The sequence below is a fragment of the Papaver somniferum genome, chromosome 5 (assembly GCF_003573695.1).
Source record: "Papaver somniferum cultivar HN1 chromosome 5, ASM357369v1, whole genome shotgun sequence".
Lineage (NCBI taxonomy): Eukaryota > Viridiplantae > Streptophyta > Magnoliopsida > Ranunculales > Papaveraceae > Papaver > Papaver somniferum.
Window position 1 is genome coordinate 128,336,878 of NC_039362.1, and position 17,913 is coordinate 128,354,790.

The following is a 17,913-nucleotide window of genomic DNA, read 5'->3' on the forward strand; positions in this document are numbered from 1 at the left end:
CCACACTTGGTCTTGTGTGGAATCATACCACGGATGGTCCTCCAAAGGATCTTAGCATGAGCCCTTCATTTTCTGACGAACAAGCCCACCAGAATGACAGATCTTAGCACGAGCCCTTCTATGGGTGCACAAATTTGGACTCGGGCCAAGAATAGAATTTGTACTTGGGAGAGAGTTAGTAGAGCGTGCAGTGACCATTGCCAATTTGTGTTCAAGGAAATATCGAGTGACAGTATATGTTAATCAGAGATCACATGCATGCATATTGACTCATTCTCGGAGCAGGTAATAACAAACAAAACAAATATCAATCCCGCGTTGAAATTTGCACACCAAAACCTTCAGTGGAAAAATCAGCACTTTCCATTCATAGAGAAGTGAGTGACTAGGGAGACAGAACATAAAACCTAATGGTGAAATTATTGCATGCTGATTAGACTAATTATACACAAAAGTAGGATAAGTTAATCATGATTAAAAGTAGGGGTGCACATACCCTACCCATATCCGCCAACCCTACCCTACCCGCCAGTTTTTTAACCGTATCCTACCCTATCCACTATTTGGCGGGTAGGGTGGCGGGTAAAGATTTTCTTAACCGCCGGTAAACGGGTAGGGTGGCGGATATAGGCCATATCCTACCCACCCTACCTAGAAATGTACGTACCCTACTCATACCCGCCAACCCTACCCTACCCGCCAGTTTTTTAATCGTATCCTACCCTATCCATTATTTGGCGGGTAGGGTGGCGAGTAAAGATTTTCTTAACCGCCAGTAAACGGGTAGGGTGACGGGTATAGGCCATATCCTACCCACCCTACCGGTTGTGCAGCTCTGATTAAAAGTTTTAAAACAATAATTCATAACAAAATTTACACCCACTCCAATTTAAAGTAGCAGGTGATCAAGAAGTTGAAAATGTCAAACATGATGTCAAGATCACATGCATTCACTCACTACTCTCTGGCTATAGTAAGAAGATTAATTATTTGTAAAACCCGACCCCTATAAATACAAGCAAAAACTAAACAACTATCCATCAATATCGTCACCACTAAGAAGTAGCACTACATTAGCTTTGAGAAACAATGGCTTTTCTAAAACCTTATTGTGTTTTCATGTTTATGGTTCTCTTCTCTTCTTACGTTATTACTCTTTCTGTAGCTGATCGCCCTAATGTATTCTCTAAGTTCCCTTCTTACTGGGGTGGTGGTGGTGATGATAGTAATGAAGGAAATGGTGGTTTCGGCGGTGGTGGTGGTGGTGATGATAGTAATGAAGGAAATGGTGGTTTCGGCGGCGGTGGTGGTTATAATGGAGGGTATTCTAGTCTTTTCCCTGGATTTTATGAAAATTCATGTCCTCAAGTTGATGACATTGTCATGTCAGTCCTGGAACAAGCCATTTCTAGACAGCCTAGAACCGCTGCCGCTTTGCTTAGGCTTCAATTTCATGACTGCTTCGTTCAGGTACAATTTTGCTTAACATTATGCGCTCATTATTTAATCGTACGTCTATAGACTTGTGTATACGTCGACTAACTAAATTAGTTTGCAAATGTTGTTTCTTTCAGGGTTGTGATGCATCAATTTTACTAGACGATAGCTCTACGATAGCTAGCGAGAAGCGTTCCAACGCAAACAGGAATTCCATTCGAGGATTCGAAGTTATCGACGAAATCAAATCTAAGTTAGAACAAGCGTGCCCTCAAATTGTTTCTTGTGCTGATATTGTTGCACTTGCTGCTAGAGGCTCAGTTGTACTAGTAAGTGAAACATGTACAGAATCTTCAACCATTACCAATTTATACGACATGCAAATTATATAATTAATTGACTAACAATATTGTGGATGCAACAGAGTGGCGGACCTAACTGGGAGGTTCCATTAGGAAGAAGAGATTCAAGAACAGCAAGCCTCAGTGCCTCAAACAACAACATTCCCCCACCAAACTCAACTCTTCAAAACCTTATTGCACTCTTCAATCGCCAAGGTCTTGGTGAAGTAGACCTTGTTGCACTCTCAGGGAGTCACACTATTGGGGTCGCAAGATGTGTGAGTTTCAAGCAAAGGCTATACAACCAAAATGGAAACGACCAACCTGATGAAACCTTAGAGATTAACTACTTTAATAACTTGAAATCAGTTTGTCCTAGATCAGGAGGTGATAACATTATATCTCCGTTGGATTACAGCTCTCCTACCAAATTTGACAATGCTTACTTCCAATTGATAATATTGGGAAAGGGGCTTTTGAATTCAGATCAAGTGTTGCTGACACAAAACACAAGAACCATGGAGTTGGTACAAAGTTATGCCGAAGATGCAAGTTTGTTCTTTGAGGATTTTGCGAGTTCCATGGTGAAAATGGGAAACATTAGTCCTCTTACTGGTTACAATGGAGAAGTTCGAAAGAACTGTCGTTTCATTAACTAAATAATGTAAACTGAAATGTGGTCTGCTTGAAATTTAGATACGTCGATTCTGCTTCTGTGGTATTAATATGGCGTTGGGTGTTTTGGTGTGTGTTAAACTTTTAGCATGAATTATAATGAAATAAATTTGGGTTGATTGCTAATTCTTGTCTTTTGCTGTTGGGTGTTCTTAACGTAGCAAAATAACAACAATTCTCACCTCCTATCCAATTTGGTTGTCCTCTTAGTACTTACTTCACTGGAAAAATACGAGAGTACCACGTGTCAAACGTGCAGCGTTTTAAATCATAACATAGAATGATCCAATGGTCATAATCAATTCAATTTCAAGATTTGCTGTATCCTTAACCAACTAAACTAACAGAACTCAAAATTTTCAGTTTTTCTTGATTCTTGTTTTTCCTTGATTATTCTTCTTGTTCACCTATAAATACACAGATGAATGAATCAAAAATCCATTCGTTCAATCTTACAGACCCCCAAAAAAAAAAACACTCAACTGAAGAAGAAGAAACAAAATGTTGCAGTCAATGAATGTGTTCCATCAAACAATACGACCCAAGTTGTTGTATTCCCCTTCTTCTTGCCATGGAAGAAGAATTCCACACGAACCACCTGTTCCTTTTTCTTTTCCTGCAACAACGTAAGTAGTAGTACTAAGCCATTATCTTCTATTCTTAATCTCTGGGTTCTTCTTTTTTCATGAATTCTTAGTTGGTTTTGCTCATTTGATAACTACAGGGAATTCACTCCCAAGTTCTTGCATTTTCTTCAACATTCTGCTAGTAAATCCGTTCTTGTTTCTCCTGCAACAATGTGAGTTCATCATCTTAATTCTATTCAGAATTCATTCGTTGGGTTCTTGATGAATCTTGCTATATAGTCATGCATTTCTCTTGTTATACTGTTCTTAGGAAATTTAGTTCAGTACTATCTGCATTGCCGAGAGAGAATGAAGAATTCTCATCTGACAATGAAAAAGAAGCAATAATTCAAGAACAAGAAGAACATCGGGCTTCGGTATCATCAGATAATGGAGAGTATGTGATCAGAGAAGCCAAAGATAGAGTAGAGTTTTGGGTACGTAATTTTGAAATCTTGCTCTTAATTTGTGTTTCTGAAATAAGATCTTGAAGGTGGTTTTAAGTTGGGTTTTTCGAGTAGGCATCAGCATGGTTGAAAGCAGGACTTTACGAAAATCGATCACACGACCGGTTTGTATTACATATCTGACAACTAAATTTCATTTTATCCAAACAGGAAATTTTAGATTTTGAGTTCATGAAAAAAGTATCGTTTGTTTATTCGGTTTCCGATTTTAGGACTATTGTCGAGATTATAATCTGACATTTTCTGACAGATATATTGATAGCTACAAAAGGCAACGCGCCGAGCAGGTAAAAGTAAAAACTACACTTACACAACTGAAAATTAGTAAATGCATCACATGAGAATGGTGCTGCTTATTGGCATACTGTTAATGCAGGAGTTGGATACAATAGAAAGGCGATATTCGACGCGTTATTTAGAACCATTCATGTGCATTGTTGCTGTAAGAAACGAAGGCAAGAATGTGCACATGTTTAAAAATGTCATTGGAACTCTGGATTTTCGTGTCAAGTACCAGTTACAGTGGGAGACTTATCCTGATCAGGTGCATTATACTTGGATAATTTTCTAATTTAAGTTGGCAATTTGATGTTGAGAATCACCTAAGATTTGAATTCCTTGACTCCTCAGGAACTCTGGAAGATTGTGAATGCATCTAGCACCTTCAGACAAAAAGGATTAGAGAAATATGGCACAATCTCAAATGTAGCTGTTGCTGAAAGTGCACGTCGACAAGGTGTTGGAAGCAGCATGCTGAAGTTTGCAATTGAAACTGCAGAAGAACACGGTAAGACCATCCCTCAGTTGTTTGACTGCTTAATTTCTCTTCCAGTGATCCAAATTGGATGCTTACCTGCAAGGAGGAAAACTAACGCAACCGATAATCTTGAATTTGATGTGTCAGGTATAAAGCAGGTATTTGTACTTGTCCATCGGGATAACAAACCAGCACTGGCGCTATACAGAAAGATGGGATTTGAGGTAATAATACTTTTACTGATCTATTTTTCATTCACTTTCTGATGGTTCTATATTTCATCAATAACAATCTGGTCCTGACATGAAAAATTCTCCTTTCAGATACTTGCAGAGGAGACTCCTCATCTGGAAGAACATAACCTATACTTGTGCAGCATAAATCTGCAGTTAGATTCACTCATTCTTCAAAACTAACTAAGGTTTCGTCCGGAATTTTGTAAAGTTTTGAAAATAGTAGCCAATGAGAGCTATCATCAGAAAAACAGTATGTGTCGTTCATTATGAAGTTCATATAAACAAGTGTGACTAAGATTCAAATAAAAAATATCAGTTGAGATTGTTGGTTGTTACTCAACATTGACTCTGCATTCAACGTGTCATTATCTGTTGTTTGAGACATAAACATGGAAATTAAATTTTAAAGCAAACTAAACCGATCTATCTTACCAAGAATGAGCTGTTGACTCCTCCTCCCCATCTGTTGAGACTATGGTTCCCATCCCTGCTATTTCTGCTTCTACCAATTCATTGCTTCACTTCCTTCTATAGTTCCTGCTCCTGCACCCTAGGGAGCCATTTTTAGCTCCTCCTACTGGATGTTAAGTACCTGCTATGGTCAATGACCACCCTATGACCACAATGGGCAAGGCTGGTGCTTTTGAACCCCAATAATACAATAACAAGTTTCAAATTTCACTGATTAACTCAATTTGCATTTAGAGAAACGAAGTATTTTCCAGAACATTCAAGGCGAGAAAATGAATGCCGTTTGTTTGTTAACTAAGAATCCAAGTTCCTGCACCCAGCAACTATATAAACTCAATCGCTGGTGTTACAGTCCTTGACCTTTTTCCACTTGGTACTGTCATGATAAAAGACTTCTAGAATTATGCGAACGACAACTCAAATTTCATCCCTAGCCTAGGTGCATGCTACCGCAGAACAAAAGCCACACCTTGAGTTTTGTGATGGACGTTGGAGTACAGCGGTTGGAATCTTGATGCAGGAAACTTCACTGTTTCTAGTTGAGACTCTCAAACCAATCTAACCAAACTGAAACCTATTCCTTACATATAAATCGTTTACTTTTCCAGATTTGATTATAGCCCATCAATGCAAGGTATCATCTGTCAGTAATAGGAAACCGACAGTTTTCGGATTTTACTACTCATGCGTGGGGCCTTAGCAACTAAAACCGACAGTTTTCGGAGTTTTGTGATGGACATTATGGTACAGCAGTTGCTGCAGGGAACTTTGAAAACTGTTTCTAGTTGAGACTCTAAAACCAATCGAACCAACTGGAATCGATTCCTTACATATGAGTCGTTAACTTTTCCAGATACGATGGTAGCCCATCGTTCCAAGGTACCTCCTCTCGGTAATAGGAAACCAACAGTTTTCATTTTCAAATTTTACTACTCCAGTAACCAATGATTACCTGAAATCAACATTTTTACTGTCAGTTTTACAAAACCAGACGGACAAAAAAACCATCAAACTAAAACTAAAAGTATATTTACCTCACGTTGCTCTATAATTTTGAATTCGCAAGCTAGAAATGCAGATTTCCAGCTTGGAATATCTTTGAAAGCAAGAACAAATGGGCCTTTAGATGGTCATCAGACAAACTAGCAGGTACAGGGAACTAGTATTGCTGATGCAGAAAAATCTTCTACATCACTTGTTTGCATCTCACTTTCTAGAGTTATAGGATCCCCCCTCTGGGTTGTTTGGGTTTGATTGGGATGAGATTTCTCTTAGACTTGTATGTTGTTTCAACTATTACTATTTCATATCCTAGAAACTCTGTCCTGTCCTAGTTTCATTTTGGGGAACTGCTAGTCATGGTTTGTCGTATAGTATCTGTTGACAGTTAAGGAACATGAACCAAAGTTTCTCACTCACGCCACCAATACTAGATCATGGAGACCTGGTGACTCTTTTACAGCTGCTAGCTATTATTTACAACAAGAAGGAACTTTGAGAGGACTTGAAAAATGAAAATTCCAGGCAACAATGCAAATTCAATGGTATCCATAAGATATTAACCTATATACAGTCAGCTCAACATAGTCATATGCAAGAAAGCAAAAAGTAAAGCAATTTGGTTATATCTGTGCCATAACATGGCCATGAAAATGTAATAATAAGTCAAAAAGGTATAACTGTTTACAAGTACATTTCAGCAGGCAGTGAGGCACCTTGCCTACATTGCATGAATTATTTCTCTTAGACGAATACCTATACTCAATAGGAAAATCAAGTTACTCTCAAACTGACAGCATTCTAAGAAGTTACGCTAAAAAACAGATAAATTTCCAAGAAACACTGCAAAAGGGTTCAAATTTCACACGATTTCTCGAGCATATACTTCTCCAGACTATTTCTTTTCTAAAAACAAATTAAGTGTAATAGACTATGCCACATTCTCCACCAAATGAATTTAAATCTTTAAAACTCATTCAGATTCAAGAATAGACATTCGCAGAATGCATCATTTTCCAGAATTAGAATGTCATCATCTTGTGCAACAGAGAAAGGATGAGCGCGACTACTCCACCTGGGAATTCAATATAATATGAAGAAAATACCATAAATTATCCCCAAATCGACTATTTAGTGACTCTCGAAACCAAATAGTGGATGCTCTAGTAGCAGTACAGAAACCTTCCAATTTCAAGAATTTTCCCTGCCTTATACTCAATCTATTGCATTAAACCTCTTATTTGCGAAAGATTGGCATATTCAAAACTGTATCAATATTCAATTCAAGTAAACATTGACATAGAGAAAAAGCAAACAAGCCAAGCAAGATGGCGTATTTAGATATAAACTTAACCCCCAATGCTCTGGATACTCTAGATTGCAAAACAAAAGAAAACGAAATCTGGATACTATAAATTTCCTAGCAAACATATAAAGTTCCAAGTTGAAAAGAGTTCTGAAATTGATTAAATTAGCCTCCCATCCTGAGAACCACACTAAACTCAAATCCTACTATTAAGTACTTTGATTCATAGAATACCAACAACAGGATATAGGCCCCAATAATGCCTCAACTCTCTCACATCAATTTCTGTACTATATTCTCCATAGCTAATGAATAGACCAAAGCAATACTCCTCTTAGGAACTACTGTGGAGTTTCGAGGTCTTCGTCGTTATCAGATGGAAACTCTATATGCACGTTGAACTTAAGGAGTGCTCGGTTTTAACATCTCTACCATGTTTGAAGTTATGCCCGCGCCCTATGCATGACTAGCAAATGAAATAAAAAAGCAAGAGAGAATAATTGTAAACACTTCGAATCTGGTCAGCAAGCTCCTCAGTATATTCTTTATTTTTCAAATTGGATGCGTGATTAACCTCTAGTTTTGGTGTCAGCAATCCATGAAATAAAACGGGATAACTAGTGACTCCCAAAACCCGACAGTAGCAAACTCAACACCAATTTGGAAACAGACAAATAAAGCTTATAAAAATCTTGATATGAGGGACTCATTCCTTACATACTCCAAACTCGAAAGGGTTCTTAAATAAGGCAATAACATCACACACCTATAAATAAACCAGCAAGTTCATAGTTCATCCAGTCTTTATCAGGGCAGGAACTTAACAAATCAAGACATTATATGAGCACCTAACAATATACAGTACACAAATGGAGAGTTTTATTGAATTCTTCTTCTAACTCTATCAAAATGGTGTGTTTCAGAAAAAGAGTTCTCATCATAAATTGAATAATAAAACTGGTTGAATGCGACACCAAACACATCATCCATGAAAAAGAAATTGAACTTACCAGTATCAACATCAATCATTTCCCCAGGATTTTGTTTACTAATCTGCAGTCTAGAACAGATTCTTCTGGGAGCCCAATTGAAATCTAGTCTAGGAGAAAAGATTTGTAGCTAGGGCTTTAATGAGAAAGAAGGGGTTTGGTTCTGCAGAGACTGTAGAGTGGGACTACGGAGTGATTGGAAAGTAAAATGGTTCTTTTTGATTTGGGGTTCGGGGTGAAAGGAAAAAACCCCGAAGAATAATCTGATTTTTTTTACAGCAATCTAGAACGCTGTCGTGGCCAAATTCAAGCCGTCCAGTAACTTTTTCTAACTAGGCTATTTGCAGTTACATTGTGCTAAAACTTCTACTTACAAGGTGACATGTGCGTTGATGTCAAGCGCAGTTGTTCAATGTCGATACTTGGTTTTGGTACAATAAATTCTGAGATTGGCTGGGAACTTCTTCTTTTTTGTTTTTGGTGTTTCTGATTTGTGAAATGTACTTCTGCATCTTATATACAAATGAGTATTCGCCAACGTTGTACTTTGGCAAGTTACTAGAGTAACTAGGCAATTTAGATGGTCTCGAAAAATAAAAGCCACAGCACAAAATATTTACCAACCTAGCCTACTACATTAATTTGTTATTAAACCTTAATCAAAAACTTCTTCTATCGATCATAAAAATTAAAGCAACTACATAATAATACTCACTCCGTTCTTTTTTAATAGGTTGGTTTTGTTTTTAGAGAAATTTAAGGAAGTTAAGAGAACTAATCATTGAAAGTGGTTCTCATGACACTTGTCAATAAAAGAAATGAAGTGAAATGGTTCCCATGACACTTGTCAGTAAAAGAAGTAAAGTGAAATGGTCCCCATGACACTTATCATCAAAAGAGATTAAGAGAAAAGTGGTCCCAAAAATTAAAGTAACATTTGACCTTCCCAATTAGAAAACCGGCATAATTTTTTGAAACATTTATTTATAAGAACCAGTAGGGCTGTTCATGGTCGGTTTTGGTTCGGTTTCTAGCCAAACCAAAACCGAAACCAATATTATTGGTTTTTAAAAATCTAAACCAAACCAATCCATTAACCATTGGTTCGGTTTCCAAATGGTTCCAGTTGGTTTCGGTTTGTCCCAGTGGTTTTTGGTTAACCAATAATTATGTCAAACCAAAAAAAAATACACAAATTTACAGATAAAAAAATCGTAGTTGCCGATAGTATTGGTTTACACAAATATACAGACAAAAAAAAAATCAAGAATAGTTAAAACTTACTCTAATTCTAGAGATCAAATGAAGATATATAATATATCTTAATTTAGATATTGACAAATAAAAAAGAAGGAAGACGGGAAGAAAAAAGTCGAGTAGCAGCAGCTGTAGTTGGGGGTGGAGAAGGGAGGCGGCTGAGAGAAGGAGAAAGAGAAAGAGGGATAGTATCATAATGAAATATTAGATTTAGGGTTTCTATTTATCCTCTAAATTAATGGGTAGAATCTAATACTTTTAAATCGACGGTAGAAATTAAGTTTAAAAATTAATCGGTTCCCCAATGATTTTTGGTTCGGTTTTCAGGTCAAACCAAAACCAAACCAGTAATGTCGGTTTTTCAACATTTTTTACCAAACCAATCCAAATCTAAATGGTTTGGTTCGGTTTCTTGCTTATTGGTCTGGTTCGGTCGGTTTCCAACGGTTAACCGACACCATGTTCAGCCCTAAAAACCAGCCTAATAAAAAGGAACGGACGGAGTAGTTTATTTGAATCAAATAACTAAACTGAATATCCTTTACTTCGCAAATATGTATGCTCTTCTTTTAATGGAACTTACTAGACGCAGATAATTATTGTTAGTCCAAGTTTAGACCATTAAATATGGTACGCAATCTCTAAACCCAAAAACTAGAAAATGGCGAACCCTTTTAAGCTACTCAATTGTACATGAAATGAAACAATTGGATGACTTGAACGACCATTCGCGTTTCCTTTCACTTTAAGAGGCTTCTTGGCGATCTTACGAGTAATCTCAATTCTAATCTCGCACGCATCATTCTCAAGATATCCTTTGTTTAAATCATGCAGTTCACTAAGAGGCAAAAATTTCTGCAAACCCCAACTATAAGGGGAATTAAATTGATGTTCCCGGCCTGCAGAACCAACATGTTGAAGGTCAAGACTTGGGGTTATTCCCTTTAATATATTCACATACTGGAAAACCGCACCATTTAGCACCACAAGCACTGAAAACATCAGAGTAAAGGTACGCTGTGTTGTTCGAGTACAACTTAGAAAAGTTGTCGATCTTCCAGATGAATTTGACTGTTGAAGGAAGTTCAACTATCTTGGTTCCCATTGGAGGCTGCAAAAAAACTATCTTGTTGAAGCAAAGCTTAACTAAATTGATTGAAAGTTGAATGAATAAAATACATATGACAACTGAGTATTTATAGGCCAATACTGAAACATAAACAAAATCCTACTGGAACACATCTTCTAAGTTAAGTGATACTATGATTAGTAAGTAAATTGGAGTCCTAACTGGTGCTGGTATCCCAACAACACTTAGAATCTACAACCTCCGAAAACAAGACCGTTTATATTATGTTTGTTTGGGCGAAATGATTTCACCTGTACACATGCCAACCGTCGTGTGATCCAAAGTCGATAATTTCTATTTGCAAAAATGAAAAAAACCTCCTTCAGGTAAATTTACTGCAGAATCATGTTAAAGATTGCCCATCAAACTCAAACTCGGCTCACAAATGATTTTCGATAATATTCAAATAATGTTTAATCCAAATGTTTATGGCATATGTACTGTTGATGACAGATGCACTTTGGAAGATAACCGATATATCCCCAAAAGATCAAAGTTTATTCAACGTCTTTGTTCAAGCCTTTAAGGCAGTTCCAAAACATGTAAATCAATAGGCCCATCCACCGAGGTACGATTAAAGAGGATAAAATTTCTACTCCGTTAAAAAAAAAAATAGAGAGATCGTGACTTGTGAGGCCATGTCGTCCAATCCCAGGCTCCACACATTTTTTTTCAGCTGGTTCCATTGTTTATGAAAACTTACAGTTGAACCATCCGAGTCAAAAAAAATATTTAACTAAGAGTCAAAGGCAATAGTTAAAGGTTGGTTGTGAAACTTAGGCCAGGGCTGGAAAAAATTGCCCAACATATTATGGTGTAAGAAAGAAAATGACTTTAGCTGGCGAGTTTTAAATGGCATAAAACTCGGGCTTGACTAGACAATAAGAAAGAACTATGCACGAATGACATTAGAAATTGTATCTATGATGACATAAGAAATTGACTATTTGTTAAGCTTGTCAGAGCAAGTTTCGAGTCTTTCTCCTAACAGCATCACCTACAACTTGGCAAGTTGTAGGAGGAATCAAACCAAGAGGCCTTTAGATACAATTACAGGAACTAAAGGTTGATGATATAGCACAAACTTGTAGCAGTATTTTGCGCAAAAATTTAAGATAAAATAAGCCTTCCGTCATTCAACTAATTGATGTTATAATCTTTATTTCTGTCTAACATGAGACACTCCTTCTTACTGTTTTCTTTGACAAACACAATCATCTAAAATTTGTAATTGTTTCATAGATATGGGTGGACTGCACATTCATCTAACAAACTAAAACTCTAAATTGGAAGTTCTGAACAGCAATCTACCTAAATCTCATTCTATTCTATAAAACTCTATTAACAGCCACAAAGGATATCATTTAGTTTTACTACAGAATCCAAATTGTCTCAAACAAACTAAAACATCGAATCAAAAATCTACAGATCTCGTCTATCACCTTAATTTTTTCTTCTAAGTGAATCAGTGAACGATTAACAATACAAGAAACACAACCATTAAAAAGAATTCTAAAAAAAACACCTAATTAATCATAAAATTTCCCCAAATTGACCAAAGATTAGGTCATCAGATCATAATAACCAATTCATACACAAAATTAAGATCATAAGAAGCGAAGAAGATTATATATCAAATTAAGCATGATATTCACCAATCTCTGTAAGTTTTATACATAAATCTCCATTTAAATATTACACCAGAATGGAATTTGATTAAGCATTAATAGGGCGCCAGTAATCATCAGGGTAGGGTTCGCGATTGACAGCAACTATGACATAGATGGCATAGATTATACCTGGGACATAACCTAAAAATGTCAACAACAAACAGATCAAGAATTCCACCTGCAATTAAGAAAAAAAATCGTTAGAAAATCAAAACGATAATGATTTTGAAAATAGGAAAAGAGGGGAAAGGGGTTTTGCTTACACTGCAACAACCATGTCTGAAACAGACACCAAGAGGAGGAAGGAGAATTGCTAGAAGGATCTCACAACAGATCTCTGCACCACTTGGCATCGTAGCGGATGATGATGAAGATGATCAAGTAGCGGCCCTAGAGAAGAAGACGATATAATCGAAGTTGGATATAATAGTCAAAAGGGATTCATATATATAGAGCCTTCGAGATGAAGGAAAATCCAGCCAAGTTTTGGTGGTGTACGCGTGTATAATCACTGTCAACACGATTGCTGAAAATTGGCCTAGGCCGTTCGGGTTTGGACCGTTTGTTAAGGTCGATTGTCACTTCACGTTAAGAAAAAAATTATGCACGCACTTTTTCGGATACAAAAATTCTAAATATACGTGAAAAAAAGAACTACCTCAGTTGGGATATAAAAATTCTAAATATACCGTAAATAAAAACTACCTCAGGACTATGTTGTCATATAAAATGTTTTTTAGTATTCATCCGGGACTTTGAGGCATACGGTTTTTAGGATGTTCATAGAAACAGTTTGTCTAGAACGACTCTATCGAGTAAGTGTTTTGAGTTTTTGCCTGTTAGATTTTTCGACATATATATCATTTAGTTCAGGTGTAGTTCATAGACTGCAGGAAAACCAAATCAAATATATTAATCAAAATCCCATACAATCAAGGCCAAAGAAAACTGGTCATTTATTTTTTGTGTTCACGAGTTTCTAAGTAAGACGCAAGTTATGTCTACAAAGCTGTCAACATCCGTCTAGAAAAATCCCATCAAAACAAAAGATCCACAAAAAAACTATGTTACGCAAACTGTCTAAACTACCCTTTCATCTTATTCATCCCAAATAACTGAACAAATCACACCACCACATTTATTAGGTTACAACGTTTATCTTCATCTGTAATGGTATTTCCTATTCCCATTAAAAATCAAAAATATCCTATCTACAAAATTAATTTCCCATCTTCGATTTTCTGTTCTTCTCCTGAAACCTCGGATATCTCGAATATTACTTCCCAAACCTATTTTTCCGAACTCAATAATCAAAATCAAACCATAATTTGAAACCAATTTCTGACCTAAACCAAAAAAGTTTGAAAAATAAATAAATCAAAACCTAGTTAAGATGGTGAAGAAAAATGTTGAACCAGAGACAAAGAAAAATGAAAAGCTTAAGAAAATAGTTATAAATCCTTCAAAAGTTAAACCAAAACAAATAATTATGTTGCATGTTCTTCACCAGTTATGTATGGTTGAAACAACATGCATCAATGATTTTTTGTTCAGATTGAAACGAAATTTTGGTTTTGCCATTTTTTTTTATTATAAGATCATTATCAAGTAATGCGGAGTTAACGTATATGTGTATTTTATTTTCTTATAGTAAACAATTATAATGCGGAAATCAAAGTAAAAGACACACCAAGATTTTGTTAACGAGGAAACCGCGAATGAAGAAAACCCCCGGGACCTAGTCCAGTTTTGAATACTCTCAGAATTAATATGCTATACAAAATCTAATACCAACTTCGTATAGCTGAGACCAAGCAGACTCCCGGAGCTACTTAGTTCCCTCAGTATCCAATAGTCCTGAGGTAGAACATATGAAACTCATGTAAAAGTTAAAAACCCGAAAAACATATGTTATGCTAAACAAAACTCATGTAAACACAAATTGATTCAACATTTTGTGGCTTTTCACATATGAGTTTCAATCGGAACACCTTATGAACCTTTGATAAAGCCTACCAACATGGGATAGAACTTAATCCCCCTATATCAAAAAGCCACACAAATCATAAGGGTTATATCCATATGAGATTGAATATTAAGGTTAATGAAACCAACAATTATCTCATATATCTAGAGTATTCATATGTATACCAAATATTTAGTTTATAGAACATAAACAAACATTAGTATGTGTGACTTACATATGAGATACACCATCACAACTTTCTTATAATTTTGATATAGCAATCACGAAGATATGATCCAAAGATGGGTTATACTCAAAAGTCACTAACCATAAGGAAATGAGCCAATATATGAGACTGAAACACAATGGTTTATCTCATAAAATCAAATGCAATACACCATAAATATTCAACAGAAAATAAAGTATTGCAATTACCTCAATCTTGTAGGAATCTTAATTACAAAAATAACGCAAAAAGAATGAGGTCATTCCAAGTTTGGACGAAGAAGTTATGAGCAAAAAAGTTTTACACTCCTTTTGTAAGGACTAGGTAGGGACCGGTGATACCAAGTCACATGTAAAGGTTTTGACCGATCCATGTGATTAGGTTGTGACAGATCCTAACACGAATTCATACGCAAAACTGTTTTAGTCATAACTTTTGCATACGATGTCCGAATTCAGTGATTTTTGGCTCGGTTAAACCGTATGAAAAAGAGCTACACATAAATGACCTGTAGATATCAACACTATGAACTCAAAATTACCGTTTCGATCAAAATATAAAATATAGATAGAGAAGGTATGAGTCTTGAAGAGAAAAATCTCCTTGAAGATGTTAATTAGTCATATAATAACCGAGAGGTCATGTGCTCATTTTTCATGTGCTTCCTAACCTTTCAAAAGATTGAGCACAAAGGTGATCATACACATTCTAACACAACTAGGTTGTGTTGAGTTGAGCCTAGTCTTGTTCGTCACGAGTGACTAAGACGGAATCATCATTCTTGACCTCTTGCTTGGTTTGTTTTCTCTTGATCCATATTTTGTTTCTCTTCTTTGAATTGTGATGAAGAGTGTCAATAACACAACATTCATCCGTACAAGAGACTTTAGACATTAAGATGTCTTTCCTTAGTCTTTTAAGAAGACTCTCAAAAATATTGTTACCAACTGTTAGAGCATAGCTCGATTGAACCCACAGAGCGTTGGTATGTCAAGTTTGGTTGTCATATTTTAGTGAATCAATACTCATTTTAAGAGTCGCTTGATTATATACTAGAGTCAACTTCGTATAGGTTAGCTTGAAAGTATTAGGATATGAGACATTACAAGTATTGCGAAGACTTGAAGAAGTGAAGAAGTAAGAAGATACAATGACAACATCATCCTTCCACTTGAGTTTAGTGATATTTGACTTGAATTGTTTCATTCCCTAACGTATCTTTCAAGTCGTGCATATTAAAAACAAAACTGCGAAGCATGAACACTCTAGATAGATATGGTATTAAGGAATACAATACGAGGTTTATTGCTTAACCATTAAAATTTGTAGATAAGACATCGACATAATCGTTTAAATGATATTGTGATTATGTATGGGTATGAGGTGAGGATTTCATCCTAGGAAACAATGTTTTACATGTGTTCTAAGGAACTAAGTTCATAAACCTGTTTATGACTCGAAAAGGAAATCGTCAGGCGTTATTCGTATTGTTATTCATTGCATATCTTGTGAACAACCAATATGTGTGATTTAGTATAACCGCTCATGACTTGTTTTTGTTTTGGTAAAACTATTTACAAAGGCCTGACTTATGTATTGGTATGACTTTTATTAGTGAAACCGATCTTAAGTAATCACCTGAGATGGTATGATCGAGTTTGTGATTTGTGTATGACCGAATCTTGGTAAAGGGGAACCGATCCTAGTAAGAGGTGCGACAGATCACAAAGGGGAATCGATCCTTGTATGAGGTGCATCAAGTTGGTAGCAGAAAAAGAAACCGATCCTATGGACATGTGCATCACGTTTTTAGGCAAAGGGGAACCGATCCTATGGACATGTGCAACACATATAAGTTAGATACCATATATATGTGGGGAACCGATCCTAGTACCTAGTCAACCGAATTTTGGAAAGCTAGTGTGACTATGAACAATACTCACATGGAGGTAGAACCGAAACTTGTTTTGGTAGAACCGTTAAACCCATGATTTGTGATTGAGCGTTCTTGATCAATCACATGGTTCTTGAAAGCTAGATGAACCAATTCTAAACTTGTTTGGAAGTGTGGCAAATCGGTTTCAAGGTTGTAAGTATGAAAGAGGACTTACAAAGTAAGGATGTCGACACACTTTTAACAGAGGCAATAATGTTTATCTTTAATTATTCAAAGTTATTCCTTAATAGCTAAAGAAGAAAATCCCAGGATCGAAACATAAATAAGTTAAAAATCTTTTAATTAAGGTCTTAATTTTATTTTAGGAAAATGAGAATTAGTAATGTGCATTTACTAGTTAAAGATTTTCCAAAGAGATTTTCGGTCATTATTTTGGACAGAGCATTTCCAGGAATTATGGAAACCGAATTTGGAATTATATTGCATATCTTGATAATATTTTCGGTTTTGGATATTCCTTGGTGTCCAAACTTCTTTGTCTGTAAATACTTGAAGTTTACATTTCTAGCAAACTAATCCTTCGTGACAACAAACTTCCTCGGTTGTGTTGTTACTGGTGAAGCCGCCTATTCGGAGAGGAGAGTAACCTAATTAGGCGAAATCTCTTACAGACGCTCAGTTTAAAGTATTCTTTGGGATTGATAAGCTCTATTAGTACCATTGGTGGGAAACTAGATAATTGCGGTTTATCTTGTGTTTTCGATTGATTTGATTGACTAACGGTGGTTGAACTTTGATCGTATCTAGTTTGTTTATGCTTGAGAATCTTCTCTTCTGATATAAGATTCACTCAAACTAGATCGAAGTTTCGACAGGGATCTTTATACTGTTGTTAGTGCCAAAGACGATCTTGTGATAATCCATTGTTAACAGACTCCATTCTGTGTGTGATTGATCACAAGAGATTCAAGTTGTTGTATGCAGGTGTTTATTGAGGATCTAAGAAGATATGAAGAGCAATAAGATATTGAAGATTTATGATTTGGGGTTCATAATCTTTGGTGTGCACAATACTTATTTCGGTATAGAGGATCCAACTATAATCGGTTTATCCTTGTGGTAGATTGGATTGACTAGTTGTGTAGATCGGCATCAATACAATTCTTTGTGATTAAAAGTATTGATTGCAAAATCTTAACAATTACCTTTGGTAGTTGAACATATGATAGATCTAAGAACCTGACGAAGGAGTATATTGATATAAACATAAGAGCCTTTGTCGAACTCACATCACTTGGTTGAAGAGAGTTGATACCAAACAGATATGTTGTTCCTTTACTGTTTGGAATACGAACCAAAGGAATTGTTCCAAGTACGTGACTTATTCATAGCGTGGGAATACAGGCGGAACTAGGTGAACTATAGGTTTAGTAGCTTGGTCTCAACTATACGAAGTTGGTTTAA

At 36.1% G+C, this 17,913-nt stretch overlaps 2 protein-coding genes and 1 long non-coding RNA gene across 3 annotated transcripts; 1 reads left to right on the forward strand and 2 right to left on the reverse strand.

Annotated features, from left to right (window-relative positions):
- Positions 1–1,026: 1,026 nt before the first annotated feature.
- On the forward strand, positions 1,027–2,579 carry LOC113282663 (peroxidase 9-like). Its single transcript, XM_026531712.1, has 3 exons — positions 1,027–1,470; positions 1,575–1,766; positions 1,862–2,579. The coding sequence occupies exons 1-3, from the start codon at positions 1,090–1,092 to the stop codon at positions 2,435–2,437; spliced, it is 1,149 nt and encodes a 382-aa protein (XP_026387497.1). The 5' UTR covers positions 1,027–1,089; the 3' UTR covers positions 2,438–2,579.
- A 1,251-nt stretch (positions 2,580–3,830) lies between these two features.
- Positions 3,831–8,489, reverse strand: LOC113282664. The gene is made up of 3 exons (XR_003327091.1): positions 8,326–8,489; positions 6,045–7,084; positions 3,831–5,962 (listed from the first exon to the last, which is right to left on the reverse strand). It is a non-coding gene; the product is annotated as an uncharacterized LOC113282664 (long non-coding RNA).
- Positions 8,490–12,231: 3,742 nt separating this feature from the next.
- LOC113277792 (UPF0057 membrane protein At4g30660-like) lies at positions 12,232–12,823 on the reverse strand. Its single transcript, XM_026526783.1, has 2 exons — positions 12,624–12,823; positions 12,232–12,538 (listed from the first exon to the last, which is right to left on the reverse strand). Exons 1-2 carry the CDS (start codon positions 12,711–12,713, stop codon positions 12,407–12,409), a joined length of 222 nt encoding a protein of 73 aa, XP_026382568.1. The 5' UTR covers positions 12,714–12,823; the 3' UTR covers positions 12,232–12,406.
- Positions 12,824–17,913: the final 5,090 nt, after the last annotated feature.

What these genes read in the sequence shown, in the direction of transcription:
- LOC113282663 (XM_026531712.1), top strand. Translation starts at nt 1,090, where the DNA reads ATGGCTTTTCTAAAACCTTATTGTGTTTTCATGTTTATGGTTCTCTTC. An exon ending in TTCATGACTGCTTCGTTCAG is followed by an intron (nt 1,471 to 1,574) that starts GTACAATTTTGC and finishes TGTTTCTTTCAG; the next exon opens with GGTTGTGATGCATCAATTTT. An exon ending in CTAGAGGCTCAGTTGTACTA is followed by an intron (nt 1,767 to 1,861) that starts GTAAGTGAAACA and finishes TGGATGCAACAG; the next exon opens with AGTGGCGGACCTAACTGGGA.
- LOC113277792 (XM_026526783.1), bottom strand. Translation starts at nt 12,713, where the DNA reads ATGCCAAGTGGTGCAGAGATCTGTTGTGAGATCCTTCTAGCAATTCTC. An exon ending in TCAGACATGGTTGTTGCAGT is followed by an intron (nt 12,539 to 12,623) that starts GTAAGCAAAACC and finishes TCTTAATTGCAG; the next exon opens with GTGGAATTCTTGATCTGTTT.